At 35.7% G+C, this 16,209-nt stretch overlaps 1 protein-coding gene across 1 annotated transcript in view; it reads left to right on the top strand.

Moving 5' to 3' along the window:
• Positions 1-16,209, top strand: part of STK39 (serine/threonine kinase 39) — a 79,976-nt gene that overhangs the window by 56,705 nt on the left and 7,062 nt on the right. The window contains exons 15-16 of the mRNA XM_029959912.1: positions 5,185-5,237; positions 7,098-7,166. Coding sequence (XP_029815772.1) covers positions 5,185-5,237; positions 7,098-7,166 — 122 coding nt within the window. The remainder of the gene's footprint in view (positions 1-5,184; positions 5,238-7,097; positions 7,167-16,209) is intronic.

The raw sequence follows: 16,209 nt of genomic DNA, 5'->3' as shown, positions 1-16,209 counted from the left end.
GATTTTACTCCTGCATCCTCTTTGCAATATTGGAAGTACAGTGCCAGTTTGTATTTCACTGTTTTGTGTGTATTAACTGTGTTCTGTAAATACAGTTGAAACAAAGTTTTAATTAATCAAAACTGAGATAAGAAACAGGTACTACATACCTTCAGAACAGGTATTTAATATTTAAAATGGGGTACAGCATCACTTTATCTGTGGCTACTCAGAAAGTAAATTCTGCTGTTAATAAAAAATACAGGGCATTGACTGAAAAATACAGCACCTGTGAAATAAACTAGCACTATAAAAACAAGATTACAAAGGGAACCATGTTTATCTTGGGTTTTATGTTGTAAGCATGTGAAAGTGAAAAATAGGTGACAAGTTATTGATAGAATGTTGACCTTTTGAATTTGAGTGACATTTGGTGTGGTCAAATACTGTTTGTCCCTCCAGCAAGAAAAAAAAATATAAGTACATTTCCTTTAAAAAAACCTGCAAACCCTAGTCTTCTGTAGTTTTTTTCCTCAATTATATTTCTTGCATCATATGCACAATGATCTTACCCCAGAGATGTAGAATAAAACTTGCATGAGTACAGCTCTAGGATGTGCAACAGACCTATCACTCTGATTAGTCCACTTCATTTTGATGTGAACTTTTGCTTTCTCTGCAGTCTAAATGAGTAAGTCATTTAAATTCTTCTGTGATTTTAATTACAGCAGCAACTGCAGTGAGGTAGTGCAAATGCCAGACTGCTTGCCCTTGCTTCTTAGGCTATACTGTCCTGTTTTTTCCATTCAAACTTAGTTTGCTTTTGTGGTAGTTTCAATGCCATTAAAATTATGGATGGAAGGAGCATCTGTGAGAATGAAATTTTGTACAAGTGCGATAAGTGTGATTATTTTGGTTTTTTTCAGTGTGTGTTTTTTGTTAAAGCACGCTGACTTAAACTTGGCCAGTGTCTTTGGTCCCTGATGGTGGGGGAAATTCTGTCCCGGTGGGAATAGGGCTTATTGGGAGTATGAGGAAGGGAGAGGCTGATTGATGAAGGGTGCCATGTGGCACTATGTGTTATGTTGCTATTCATAATAAAGTTTCTACAGTTTTAATTGAAGACAAACTTATTTCTGGTTATAGAAAAGAATATGTATTCTGCGTTCTGCTGTTGTCTCTTCCACTCATGAGTCAGCTTTGTTGATTACCATTCTGTCAGTACCTGCATTCTTGGAGGACACTGACTCCATATTTCAGTCTTTGTAAAACACACATGATGATTGAGTACATGAAGCCTGAAAATTAGGCAAGCAATGCAGAGACAAAACCTGGGTGTTACACACATGCAAACACCCTTCATTTGGCTTACCTTGTCTGGGAATTTTTTTCTTATTTTGGGAAGGAAGAATATATAGTTACTTAGCTATGGTAGGATGCATCTCATCCAGGAATACAGACTCTTTCTAAGGGTTTTATGGAAGGTGCTGAAGCTTGTGTGAAATAGAAGCTGATGTTTCAGATAACTCTTCATAAGAAGTGGTGGATAAATTTGTAGGGAAAAAAAAAGTAGTAAAGAAGAATGAAAATCTGCTGCTTGATACATAATCAAGGTATGCCAGCATGGTTTAGACTTAAAGTTTCATTCCAAGAATCTCGTTTTCTTGAATTGCTGTTAAATGATAGACATTCTGCATTTAAAGACAAAAGAAATAATGACATTTTATGTCTCTAATTTACAGTTGCATCATTACACAAACATGATTTCTATTTTAATTCAACAATGTAGATCTTTTGTCAATCATGTGGAACATAACTAATTGACTATAGCAGGAATTTGGTATCATTGGGTAATTATTCGGAAGGATTTGTCTTTAAATGTGAATGCCTGAAATCTTTCGTGTTTTAGGATTTTTTCAGTAGAACCCTGTCAATCTGAACAACTGCATAATTTGTTTAGTCTCTAATTCTGATTTTGGTAAATATTAGCATTGTTTGGCAAATAATTTCCTTCAAAACAGAGTATCTTGTTTGTATATGGGGGGCTAAGTGATGAAGTTGGCCTATGTGTTTTTTCTGGTTCTTTAAGGAAGCATTATTCCCTAGAAAATCAGATTTGGCAATCTTAGTGTGCACATCAAGTGGTCCTGATGGAAGCAAAGTAATAATGACTTGCAGAACATGCTTTCATAAAGTGTACAGTTTTAAATTCTGAAATTACTTTGCCAGAAAGATGCCTGACAAAATATCTTAGCATGGCATGCTTTGGTGTCACCCTTATTCAAAGCATGTTGAATTCTTTCCGTTGGAGGTGAGTCCATAGTGAAAAGCAACTTGCAGTGTACTAAAATGCACATAAGTACCTAAAATTTACTACTTTAAAAAAGAGATGGACTAGTTTTATCCATGATAATCAAAGTATATTAGTCTGTAATGGCAGAGAGCTAGAAGCAACTAAGAGGTATTATAAGAGATGGCCAAAAGGTCTGAGTTGGCAGTTTAAAATAGAAATAAATTTTTCACAAATGCATTTGAGAAACTAGGTACCATTAAGAAATGATGAAGAAGATAAAATTATTAATCACAAAGATAGTAAGTGCCTTTCTTCAAATCCTATTTCTATTTAGCAGAAATAAAGCTGTGTGTGCTGCTGCATGATAAGAGTGTAATGGATGTAAGTAAAACAAGGAACAAATGAAACATTGCTTGGAAACTCTGCCTACAAATAAATCAACAAATCCAAACAGTTTTCACCAAGGGAACTAGCAAACTCATTTGCAGTTACAGTGACATTAACTAGAACCAGAAGAGTGTCTGAAGGCTGGAGAAGAGCATGAGCAGCTTTTAGCAGAGAACTCAAGTGCATCTTCTATTTGGTGGATTATATAATGGAATACATAATTTATGGAAATCAATAAATGTCTGGAAGGTAATGGAACAATAACCAAAAGCACTTACAGGCTTCTAGCAAATTAATCTTGCCAAACTTCCTTTGTTTTGCTTTCCTGAACAGTAGTATACCATTAAAGAGAAAGCAGCAGTGTCGTACAGTTCAAAATACTTCAGAGTATAACAGTTCCCAATAGCAAAGTTGGATTGCTGAATACATATCAACCTTCCTTGAATTTCCATCTTCACTTAAATAAACTGACTTGACAAGTTAAATTTCTCTTTGGGATATTCTGCCATTTGGAGACAAAGTAAAATAGACCCCTTGTGGATCCTGCTTAAGGAAAGAGTCTGTGACAGGAGCAGCTGGTCTTTCACAGAGCTGTATCAGTCTGTTAAAAAGTGGTAATTTTCATAAAAGGTCATAATTTCTTAGTGCCTTTTTATGTGGTGGATGTTCTGCTTACGGGAGGTCTGTGGAAAGATCCAATCTGAGCACTTAATGTATTATGTTTCTAGGTCATAGAATCATAGAATGGTTTGGGTTGGAAAGGACCTTAAAGATCATTTAATTCCTGCCTTCTGGTTTACTTCTGCAAAGGTGCGAGAGAACGTTTTTATATGTTTGTTTTGTTTCTTCTAAAGCGTATTTGAGTTACATCACACATTCAGTCAAAACATATCTTGTTTAAGAATAATGCTGAATTTCTGTGCAATTTCCCTTTTATTGGAAAGCAGCACCTTTAACAGGCTTATTAGGTATAATAAGTGTCAGCAAAGGGATGTGGATTGTCAAAAGGGAACTTGGAGATGGGTCATATGTTGATTTTTTTTTTTCTAATTTTTTTTTTTAACAGAAAGCCATCCAGGTTTTTCTAGGAGAGAGGGGCAGGGGAAAGCTGAGATTCGTATTAGTTCTCTGTTGAATAAAAATAGTGCAATATTCCATATAATGGCATACTTCTACAAAAGAAGTAAATGAGCCTTGTAAATCTGTACCTAGCTAGCTAGATTATCTGCAGCTTTCTATTACTGATCTTAAATTCCTGTAGTTCTTTATTTAGGGAACATGAAACTCCTTCAGCTTTGAAGCATTCAGTAGATTTGGTAAATGAGTACTTTTCATTTTAGGCACTGCATGTGGCATACTTATTTTTCAGGGTTTGCTATCTTGCTGTTGCCTGTACTGCCAATCATTCTGGGGTTTGTGTTTCTCTGTGTTGCTGGCTTTGACTCTGTAGTATTCTTAGAATTATTTAGCAAGCGATAATAGCTGTTAAGTCACAGCTGAATATGCCTGCCTATTGGATTTAGTTTTCCCACAGCAAGACTTCATGGCCTGGTATGCTGAAATATGAGGTTGCATACAGATTCCTTGCTGAGGAGAAGAATAATGAACCTCAAAACATATCCTGTTGCTATTAGCTTTTCAAGTGGATTGAGCTATTCATTGGAAAAAGAGTGTGCTATAGCAATTAAGTTCATCCCTATGCTCAGTTGGCTTGCCATTTCCGAAAATTAGATGGACGTCTGTTTTGCAAAGAGGCTAATGTTTTGTTGATGGTAGAAATTATTAACTAAGACTGAAGCTGGAAACATGCAAGGAATGGAGGTTTGGGACACGGTATGAGGCTGTAAAGGAATTCTTTAACATTGGTAATAAGTAGCTTCAGACTGTTTCACACACTGAACTGGTTAAAACACTCTTAGTGGCAAACAGGAAAGCAGAAAACCATTGGCTTTAACACTGTGCTGCTTGTTTTATGTGTAGGTAGAACCTCACTGTTGAGGCAGTGGTGGTCAGTGAAAGAATTTACTCATTTTAAAATAGTTTTATAAACACTCTGCATGAAGACCGCTTTTCAGTATTTAACATTTGCTGGATACTTTGTCTCTTAAATTAACATCTTGGTATACATGTGATCTAAGGTAGGGAGTGTTAAGTCCAAGTGAGTATTCTATTGTTCTTACAGGAAAAGGTACATATGACTCAGACTATATTGAGCTATTAGAGTCAATATGGCAGAGTGTCTTTTGAGGATGAAAAGGAAAATATTAATCAGAGGACTTTGTTTTATCCTTTAAGCTGCCAAAGGAATTTTCAGCTTAAGTATATTTTTTTATTACTTTTCCCAAAATACCACCATAAAAATACAATGGAGTCTCTCCAGTCTGCGTGCTTTGGGAGAGCAGTGTTTTCAAGGAAATACACACTACAAAAACATGGTTGTCAATACCAGAGGTATTCTTTGGGTATAGGAGCTGGGTAGTTCTGTTCTTCATTACATTTTAATGTAATAACTGACTGTTTTTCAGGAACTCCAGGAAAGAACTTAATGACATACGGTTTGAGTTTACTCCAGGCAGAGGTAAGGCTCCTGCAATTGAATTATTCTCTTACTGCTTAAAAAGGTATTTTGGAAATTGATTGCTGCTTGTGGCTAATACAGACTGCTTCTCTGGAATGTTTCCTACTGTGCAGAGCTTTATATGTATCCTCACTTGAGTAAGAATTGCAGATGTATCTAAATTCTACTGGCAAGGTTGCATAATATATATATTAGAAGACTTGATTTGCAGTATACTTTTACCAATTTCATGTCTTATTGAAATGATCTATGTGGTATATAAGATTGCGCATAGCAATATTTACAGCTTTTGAATTTCCATTTTCACACTTGGAAGACATCATAGGAAATGGAATATAGTAGCCATAAAAGTGTATGTGGTGATGGTGGTAATGTTTAAGTTTCTTTCCCTTTTGTAATAAAAGAAAGTCTTTTAATGAGTATAAAGTTCACAGCATTTTTCAGATGCTGTCTTCAACAGAAAGTTCAGCTGTATCTCTAGCTTTGTTATTATCACCAGAAAGAAATTCTGATATTGAAACTTTAAATTCTGCTACATGCTTGTAGAACTGTATAGGCTTTCTAGTGCTAAGAGTTTTAAGAACTTCTACAGTTACCTTTGTTTGAAGAAAACCAAGTATTACTAGGATAAAATGCATAGTAGGCTGATATGTTGAGTAAGAAGGTATCATCCTTGTTAAATTACAACCCTTTGAACTATGAACACGTTTCATATTCCTCAGAAGTCAGTATTCACTGTATTTAGAATAGCCTTCAAAGAGTTTTCACCTGAAAATGAATCCAGATTGGAAGAGGTCTCTTTTCTGGTAAATCCCAGTATCTATCATGTGCAGTAGTTCTGTGCATGGATATATTCTGTGTTCTCTACCTGCCTTTCTCATGGATTTTTGGCAACAAGTAATAACAAAAGAGACCAGTTACTTAATTGGGCAGAGTGTCTTGGTTTGTGAAGAGTTACTTGGGAAGCAGTTACATAAGCCATTTGAGAATTCTTACTTGGTTGAACAGTAAGAGGGTATACCAGGACTGTTCCTAGTCAGTCACTGAGGCAGCCAGAAGGTTGCTGTGGTTCTCATCTCCAGAAACTGCAGCTAGCTCAGCTATGTTGATTTTCACCTGTGTGTGTTTCTTGAGGAAATGATGCAACTTCGTGTAACTGCCTCAAAGCATGGGCTCCATACAGATGTTTGGTGTTGGGGACACATTACAGTTGAGATTTAGCTGGAATTTAGTTTGTTCCTACTGTTTCTGCCTCCTTCCCTTTAAGCTTCCTAAAGTCTTTATTCAGGAACAAGTACTAGTGACAGGGGCTTAGGAATTAACCCACTCAGGTACAGGATTTAATAGAAAATCATCCAAAGCTTTGAATGTCCTAAGTCATAATACTTAAAAGCTATTTTAAACCTAAAGCTCAAAATAATGACTGTTCAACTGTGCCTCACTGGTAACAAACAAGAAAGGCTACTCAGCATATCTCTGTCTAGATATGCAGAACAGTGGAGGGGATGAAGAAAACAATGAAAACCACTCTAAAGCATTGTTTATTTTCTTGGTTGTGAAGATACTGAACTTGTAAAATGTGTAGAGTATGTAGTTAGATAATAAAGGAAAAATGCTAGTGGCCAGGGGAGGTCTGTAGGGAGTTTGCAATGAATCAAATCATCAGCTCATGCAATTTGCTGTGCAGAGGCTGATAAGATAATTATCTTTTTTCCTCCTAATTAAAGATAATTTCGAATTCAAGCCTGCCTCCATGGGTGTTTTGGAACTAGAATATATTTTTGTTAAATTGCATTGGATGACTGATACTTTTTGTTGTTTTTGTGGCTCTCATACTTATTCATTTCACCTTTTGCACAGACACAGCAGATGGCGTTTCCCAGGAGCTGTTCTCTGCAGGCCTGGTTGATGGCCATGATGTAGTTATAGGTAAATTACATTTTTGTTTTGCTATTACGCTCTTGTGACAAGTTTGTGTTAAATGGATGTGAAAAAATGTTTTCTCTGATGCTTGGTTTTCACAAAATCCTTTTTTGTCCTAATTTTGCTTTTATGTATGCATAGTTCAGTCAACAAGACAATTTTGATACCAGTCCAAGGATTGCTTTTGGAAGTCAGAACTCTTCAGTGGTTTGAGAGGGATGATATAATATAGTTCTCCTGAAGGATTATTTACAGTTTAATGATTGATCATTTTTGTGATAACTTCATTTTTTGGTTTAAAAATAAAATGATTTTTCAGTAGGATTTTGCAAAGTGTGCTTTGGCAGCTCTGGAGTTAGTAAGCAATCTGTTTGGGTTCATAGAAATACAAGCAGGACAGAGTTCAGGACCTATGGAAATTGCACTTAGAGATATTTTTTCTGTGGTAAACAAAGAGGTAATTGGAAGTGTTTTCTTGCTGCTGAGAAGAAAGATAATTCTCTCTTTTTCTATTCTGTGCTTCAGTAATTTTTTAAATTTTTTTTTTTACTTGAAATTCAGTGCGTTGCAGAGGTGATTAATTTGAAAGTGCTTATTTCCCTACACCTCTTTCCTTTCTTCTAGTTGCTCAAGACTGGTAGATGTACAGTCGCCAATATCAGAGGGGGGTAGTATATGCTAAATGTGGGAGTAATAATTGGAAGAATAGAGGCAAGTCAATTTTTGTGTTGCAGTCAAAGAAGTTCATATCAATTGGTTAAGAGATCCTTAACCAAACTCCCAAGTGGTATGAAGAGTGTTTTTCAACTCCGTCATGTAACAGTGATATATAGTTCCCAATTAATCACAGCATTAAAACATTTGAAATTGAAACAGCTCTCTTACAGCATCACATCTGCTGAAGGTACTTTCATACTAAAATGGAACCATGATAAAGCAAGAAGCCCAGTTTATTAGTACGTTGTCCTTAACAACATCTTAGTTTATAGTGACACTGATAATCCAGTTCCTAGAGAAGCCACAGTGTTACACAGTAAATATCCTTTTGCTTTCCTTGGTTTTGCTCTGCCTTTGCTTATTCCTGGTTTTATTTTGTCTTGTTAGATTAATCGTCTTTGAAACTGAATCAAGTGATGGCTTTTGTTCAACTAATTCCAACTCATCTTATTGTAATCAGAAAGTGGGATAGAGCTGCATGAGTATCAAACATACTGCATTTATTTATGTGCTCAAAGAGCACTGTATTCTAAGGCATTTTGTAGAAAGTTTTGTGCCTTCAACTCAGTATTTCCAGCAAGATACACAAATGTATTACAGGTGGAAGAGTATCTCTAAATCCTCAGGGTTTAACTAAGGACTTAAATATTTCAACACATCTGGCTCATTTAGAGCTAATGCACTGAATGGTGACTCATAATGACTAGACTGCCAGGAGTTCCGGAGGCTTGAGGGACATCCGCAGGTAATGAAGTTTTGCATCAATTACACCTAAGTTATTTTAGCTATATCTGTTGTATGAAAAAGGTGCAATTGAGAAGGTATATTGTGTGAAACTAGCAGGTTTTACGAAAGTTCCCCTCCTGCAGAATTTTTGGTGGAAACTTAGAGGTACAAGGTAGAAAAAAACCCCGTGTTAGGTGAATAATCACCGCTGCTGTAGTTGTGGCAGAACTATAAATACATGATATAAGAAATTCTCCAAGTGTGCAAATTATTCTTCATGCATGCAGATATGTATCATAGTGCGTGTACTTGTCTTATAGCCATGATAAAGTAAATAATAATTTTGAGTTACTTTAAAGAAAAAAAAAAGAAAAAAGTAGAATTGGCAATTGCCTTCAAACAAAGCTCCTTTTTTCAGCATGCAGTCCACCAGTTCCTACCTAATTGTGTAAATGAGGAATAAATCTCTATGGTTACTAGTGGGATTAGTTTGAATTTTGCCTGATAGAGAAGTGATAAACTCTTGGGCCTAGAGTGTGTTCTCTGCCCTCGTGGATCTGAATCATAGTTTTGAGGACTTTTCTTTCTGGTTACGATGGAAAAAACCCCGCAACTGTAAATTTGAATCAGAAATTGCAAAAGCAGCAGTGTAAGGAATGTTCCTAGTTTTAATAGTAATTTAGTTGCTGTTATTTATTTTCTTGGCATTCACTTCTCTACCAGTGGTTAGTATGTCAAAATAAGGATTTATTGAGATTCTACAAATTAGAGATATTCTATTTCAGAACCTAACTTGAGCACATCAGGGAGGCTTTTCCAAATATATTTTTCCTTGTTTCAAGTTTCAGATAAAAGGTATTGAAGTAGCCTGGCTGCTATTTCATCTTCTTAATAGTTTTGTCAGAACAACATCTATAATTCATCGCTGAATTTGGGACAGGAGGACTTGTGAAGATCTGATGGGGAGAAAAGACTACCAAGTAATAATATGCATAGCAGAATGTGACCTGCCTTATTTCTGCACAGGCCTGTATTTCAAATCTAGTCCAGTGTGATGGAGATATTTGTTAGAGCTGTCTTCAGCATCTTGATGACTATCAAACTGTTGTTAAAACCTGTGTCTGAAAGCCAGCACTTGCTTTCTACATTCAGTCACAGGCAAATGATTTTTTTCAACCTTGTACTCTGACTCATTCTTTTGTATAGAGAATTTATGAGCATAATTCAGGCTCAGGCTCATTAAATATCCCTACTAGCAGTGATTGGCAGCAGGTCTAAATTTTATTTTAAATGTTCATTTGAGACTAGACTGAGGTTTAGAATGCTCAGGATCATCAAAATGAAGGGGAAATTATGAAATCTGTTTATACTCATCCCTCATCTTCCTGGATAGTCTTCCCCATTAGACACATGTAGAATCAAGGTCTGAAATAGCTAAGCATTCAGGTATCCAAATATATTCCACTTACCTTTTTATAAACATTGTTTGTAAACCTTGTTTTAAACATGCAGTGGTTTGCCTAAGTGTTCTTCTCACCTTCTGGGGGAAAAACTCAATTTGAAATACCAACCACCTATTTTTTTAATAACTTTCTGGGAAAAGGTATAATTTGCCAGTTATATTAATATTTTAATTGATCAATAAAACCAGTTACCACAATTTCAGTCTTTTTCCTTTTTTTTCCTCTTCTCGATGACTGTAGAATGTAAAACACTGCCTTGGGATCAGATATCCATACTAAGTAATTGAGAATTTAGTAGTTTAATAATGTGTTATTGGAATTGAAATAGGTAGATTTCTAGCACTAACTTATTTCACTTTCTTTTTTGATACAGTGCTCCTGTTTAGTAAAAATATACTGCTTCTGTTGGGTGGGAATTTTCCCATCAGCTACCTAAAGAAAAGTTAAATCTTGTGTATTATTTTATCAGTCCTCAGTTTTTCAGTTTTTGCTGTGACCCCTGGTTATTAATACCCCATGTTAAAGAATCTTAATGTGAAGACATTTGAGGTCTATTATTATTCCATAAACTTGTAGTATTTTTTTTTTCATTTTGAGCAAGGGTAATTATTTACGGTAATTATCTACGGTCGGTAGATGTCAATCAGGAATATATGACCCTGATGTCTCTTCCATGCCTTTGAGTAACCTAGTGGAACTGGTTAGTTATTAAAGCTTTGGTCCCAACCACCCCTCCTGGGGTTTTTTGTTTGGTTGGTTGGTTTTGGTTTTGGGTGTTTTGTTTTTGTTTTTTGTTTGGTTGGTTGGTTGGTTGGTTGGTTGGTTGGTTTTGGTTTTTTATTTGTTTTGGTTTTTGTTTGTTTTTTTTGTTGTTGTTGTTGGGGTTTTTTTGGTTTTTTTTGTTTGTTTGTTTGTTTTGGTTTTTTTGTTTTGTTTTGTTTTGTTTTTTGGTTTTTTTTTTTCTTTTGGAAAAAGATAGCCTGATACCAAAAAGCTAGTTAGTGTCCTTGATGTCTAAAAAGACATGAACTAGGCTAAACCTTGGTATAGAATAGAATAATGAATTAATAGAATATTAATAGAATATAGAATAGAATAATGAATCAATAACCATATATGATATGGTTAGAATAATGAATTAATAACCAAGGGAAATCAGCACAGATTTTGGTACTCTTTAGGGATAGCACAGCATGCACCTACGAGTATTCTGTGCATAATTTGAAGCATTGTTTGCCACTTTCCATTACTATTGCCGTATGTTGGGCCATCCTTTGGGAGATGAGGATGGTTTTACTTGGTACTGTTCTTCCTCATGCCCTGTATTTTACACAGGCATGAAACTGCAGACATTGCTGGGTTTACCGTGTTTACGCTACTGGGGCTCAGAACTCCTGTGAACTACAGGGCACTAGTGGTTTTAATAATTGTTTTAAGCTGTGGAAACTGTGCTGTGAAATTGTAGTCAATTCACTACATCAATTCACTAGGATGCTCTAGGAGACCATTTTCAGTCTCTCTGTTCCTTTCAAAATACAACTGCTTTGGCCTTCTGTTGTCCTGTAGCTGTCCTCTTTAAGCTGTGTTTTCTGATTGTAAGGCTGCAAATCAAGATGTTGGATATTATTATAGTATCAAATGTTGAAATGGAGATATTTTCCACTGTCTTTTATCTATATCTACTGATTTAGCAATGTACTTGGAGAATTTAAACAAATTTGTGAGCCTTTGCTAAATTCCTAATGACAGCCTCTTCATAAATAATACATTTCTAAATGTTTGTAATGTTTCTGCCTTATCAGTGTCCAGTATCTTCCTCAGAAGAGAAGCCAGGCTTGCTGTTGATCTTTCTATTTTCTTTTATTTCTTTCTTATAAGACTCATGTCTAGGTCCTTGCAGTTGTCTGTCAATAAACACTTGTTACTTAGCTGCCACAGATTTCCAAGTGCCTTAATATTTCCCTTGCTACTGTTCTCAAGGAACATAAACAAAAGGGATTTTATGACTAGCATAGTGAATGGGTGAACTAGTCAAATCACACTACACTTAAATGATGTTTTTGATCTCTCTTTGAAAAGCCCTTAATGTTTCAGGCAGATAATTTGTGAGCTATTAGATGGTAATAAGACAGACAGAGATCTTGGAGGAATTGGTACCAAGTGCTCTAAAGGCTGATGGTTTTGATTTTTTGCATAGTGTACTATAGCATATATAACCCCGTGCTAGCTATATTTTAAAACTTAGTTTTGATTTTGTTCTGAACTTGCAAATGCACAAAAACCAGTGTGTAGTATGAAATATAAATGAACATGTAGATTACAATGAACCTCTTGCAATATGTGAAACTACCTCAAGAGTGTGCATAATAAATTCAGCCCTTTGGAGGAAAAACCTAAAGTGGCTGAATTTTCAGGAGAGATAATTCCACTGAAAAGTATTCCCTGCCACTCAGGCATACTGCTTCCTAAGACCCATACAGGAGAACACAGCATTAATCCTCAAACCAGCAGACTCCCAGGGCAGATAATTATGGTGAGCTCGGTGTTTCAGATGAAAATGGTAAAATAACTGCCTACAGTTGAGGAAGAGGTAATGTTTGAAACAATCAACAGGGAAGCCAATAAATCTGTGGAGCTTTGAGCCTGGTTTCTCTAACAGCCATTCCGCTGATGAAGTAGGGAGCAGCTGAAGATGGTTATTTTTTATAGACTGAGTTTTGGACTATATTTTTCTTTTAACTTATTAAAAATATTTTTCATTGTCTCAGAGCTTACAATTTTTCTCTTTTTTGGTGACAGTAATTTTCTGCCTGAATAATGTTTTCCTTTCTTCATATCTGAATTTCAGGATTACAGTATGCAATAACTTTGCAAACTGTTGAACCTAAGCATACTTTCAGAGGTTGCCCATTCATTCTTTGCAAAATAGAAAAGCAGATGAATCATTATTCTTTTGAGAGCACCCCAGAAATATCATCTCAAGCTTTAGATTGTGCTTGTGTCTGTGTTTATGCCAGATGGCTCCGGCTCAGTTGGCTGTTTGGGCATTGTACTGGAAATAGTTTAACTGTACTTCATATAGCTTTATTTACTCTCTCATTAATTTTAACTTTTCCAGAAGTTTTCCCTCTTCAGAAGCCATTAGGGTTAGATTTCATGCCATGTTACGAATTTTTAAGTAACTGGAGAGAGCTCTGTCACATTACAGGAGCAAAACAGATATTTGAGACTGCCTGAAGTATAGTTATTCTCTTATATTTATTTGTGATCTTGAAGGTGGCGTTTTTTGTTCTATTACCTCAGCTTATACTGATCACTTGTTTAAAAAATATAACTTATGTGGTTGAGCAAAATTGTCATATAGCAGAGTGGTTTGTATTGTATATATATTAGAGACTCTAGTTAGGTGGGGCTTTTTGTTTCTTACATCTGCAATTAGCAGCCCGTAGTGTATATTTATTTGCTGGGTTTGACCTTTTAGCCTATTGCACCTTCCGCAAGTGCAGATATTTATTTTGTTAGAATGGCACAACCATTTGTCACTGAGCAAAACCTGCAGAAGAGTCTTGTGGTATATAAGTTGATTAGATGTCCTTCAGAAACCTTCTGAAGAAACCAGAACAGCACCTCATTTATTGTTGTAAACAACAAAAAGCCTCTTGTGGTAACTGCTGCTAATGTTTGAAGAGAACTTTTGCTCCAAAGCATGAAGTATACTCTATTTACTTGAGGTTACAGCTGGCAAAGATTTTTCCATCACCACTTAATTTTTTCCTGCAGTTATCTTGTTCATGTTTCTTTCTCTGACTTTTATAGGAGCATGGCCATAACATATTGAGAAAAGACTCTGCAAAATACAGTTGAGTGTAGTATATTTAGGTCTTGTAAAAATAGTGAATTCCCAACAGGATTTTAATTATCAATTAGTGCTGCTTGCAGGCAGACAAATCTATGAATTTCTCAAGTACAACATCCAAGGCATGACTTCAGAGTACTTCAAAGAAAAATGGCTTTGTCAATAGAAACTGCAGTATACTTAACTTAGAGATAAGGTATAAAGTAGACTCAGAGACGTGTATTTTACTGTGCTCTCCACTTTTCCAAATAATTTAAGTATCAGTGGAGAGAACAATTTCTGGCTCTCAAGAAAGTCCTAATGTGAAACTCCTTTTCACTTTAGGAGAGCAGTACGGTATTGAATTGACTTTCTTCACCAACTTGCAATACAAGAATTGTTGGGAGTGCAGGGCAGGGAGATGTGGTGAAAATAGAATGGTTATATTCCTCTCTAGTGTTTACAGATGGATGGGGTTCCTCTGCATTTAGAAACTTCAGTCTCATTTGTCATATTTAAGCCAAATTAGAACTTTGTACACAAACTGTACAAAGAGGGTTAGTGAGTCTCAACCTAGTGAATCATTTTCCTTGATGAAAGGAGCTGGGGGAGATTTTCATCAGTAAAACCTAATAGCAGTTCCACTTAAAAATAATTGTTTTTCTTACTTGCCTGATGTGACCTGTAATTCTGAATAGTGCTGAACAGTAGCAGCAACTGCTTGTAAGTGAGAGCATTGTTTAGTTGTGAGTGATGCCTGTCATGAATTTTTTAGTGTCTTTCAGGGTACTTTGCATACTTAGTGGTCCAAACTGTGTGTTTAGTAACAGTCCTGAATTTTTATAAGTATATTCATAGTAGTGGTAAGCCAGTTATATTTAATGCAAATGATAACTCAATTTAATTGCATTTAAAGTAGGATGAGTATTTAAATGTAGAGTATGTTGTTGTATTTATAGTTTTGAGCATGTCTTTAATGTAGTTAAGGTGGGATTCCCAAACCTTCTGGAAAAATAATTGGAAGGGACTGCAGGCTGGTGTTTGGGAAGGACTTTCACCTGCTTGATGGCTTCTCCTGACAGTGCTCCAGGCTCTATTTCCAAAGGAAATTAACTAAACTAGAGATGCCATGGACACCTCAGTTCATGGGTTAGTGCTGTTTTTCTTAGCTGAGCCCAGATCTTCAATGTTTTAGGTGCAGAGAGACACATCCAGTGCTTTGTACTTACTGAGGTCCTGCTGAGTCCTTACTGAGAGCCTTTGGCTTGCACTAAGGTGAGAAAAGTCATGATTGTTTCATCCCTAAAGAAAATGAACCATATTTTAAATAGTTTCCTAAAATACAGAGTCAGGTATCCCAATTCAGACAGTTGCCTCTGATTGTTGCCCTTGTGGTCTAAATAAGGACAAGACCCAGCAAAACAAAAGCAAGGAGTTAGAAAAATGAAAAAGATACCAACAGGACAGTATGGTTTTTCTAGGTAATTATGTGCAAATATTTGACTCTTAATGGATGATAATTACGTGTGCTTTCAGACATTGCAGAAAGAGTAGGCTTTTGGGGGGATTCGCATTCACAGGCTTTGACTGACTGTGATTAATGACAATATTTTGGCAAAATTATTTCTATTGCCATTCTGTAAAGACTAGAAAATTTAAAACACAGTACCAAAGTCACAGGTGAAATCCTAGTTTTACTTGAAAATGCTGAATATGTATGATTAAAATTTAAGAGTTCTCTCTGTAGGAAACTGTGTCTGTTTTTAATGTAAACTTGTATTCTGTTATGGACTCTTTATAGGTCTGCTTTGGTATTTTCAGTCATAGCCTGAAAACATCTGGCATTACTTGCTTAAATCCTCCTAATCTTCTGTTTGATTACACATGTTCCACTGTAGTTACGGTCTGTCAGAAAAGCAAAAATAAAGCATATTTCATATGTAAAAGTTTTTTACTTGTGTTCATATTAAAAGTAAATAAAGGGAATAAATGAAATTATTCCCTTCAGCCTTTTACTAAGCACTGTTCTCAGAAAAGCAGTTTTTTTGAAGAATGATAACCATCTAAAAATATGACTTCTATTTACATATATTGCAGGTTTATATTTTTCTATTTTTATTTGGAAATTTTTAATCTCTTGCCTGGTAAAACATCAGCAGGAAGGGTTAGGGTTTTTTAAGACTTTGATACTACTTGTGAAGTATTTGGTGCTGCTTTCCACTGTATGATAGTTCATTAAAACACTTGGTTGTCACGGGATGCTGTTTGCAAGTGCAGTAAATAACAACTTTGCCAGTAACTGTCTAAG

The sequence above is a fragment of the Manacus vitellinus genome, unplaced genomic scaffold (assembly GCF_001715985.3).
Source record: "Manacus vitellinus isolate BGI_N305 unplaced genomic scaffold, ASM171598v3 scaffold_22_pilon, whole genome shotgun sequence".
NCBI lineage: Eukaryota > Metazoa > Chordata > Aves > Passeriformes > Pipridae > Manacus > Manacus vitellinus.
Note: the sequence above shows the minus strand (reverse complement) of the source record. Positions and strands in the feature narration are given on the sequence as shown.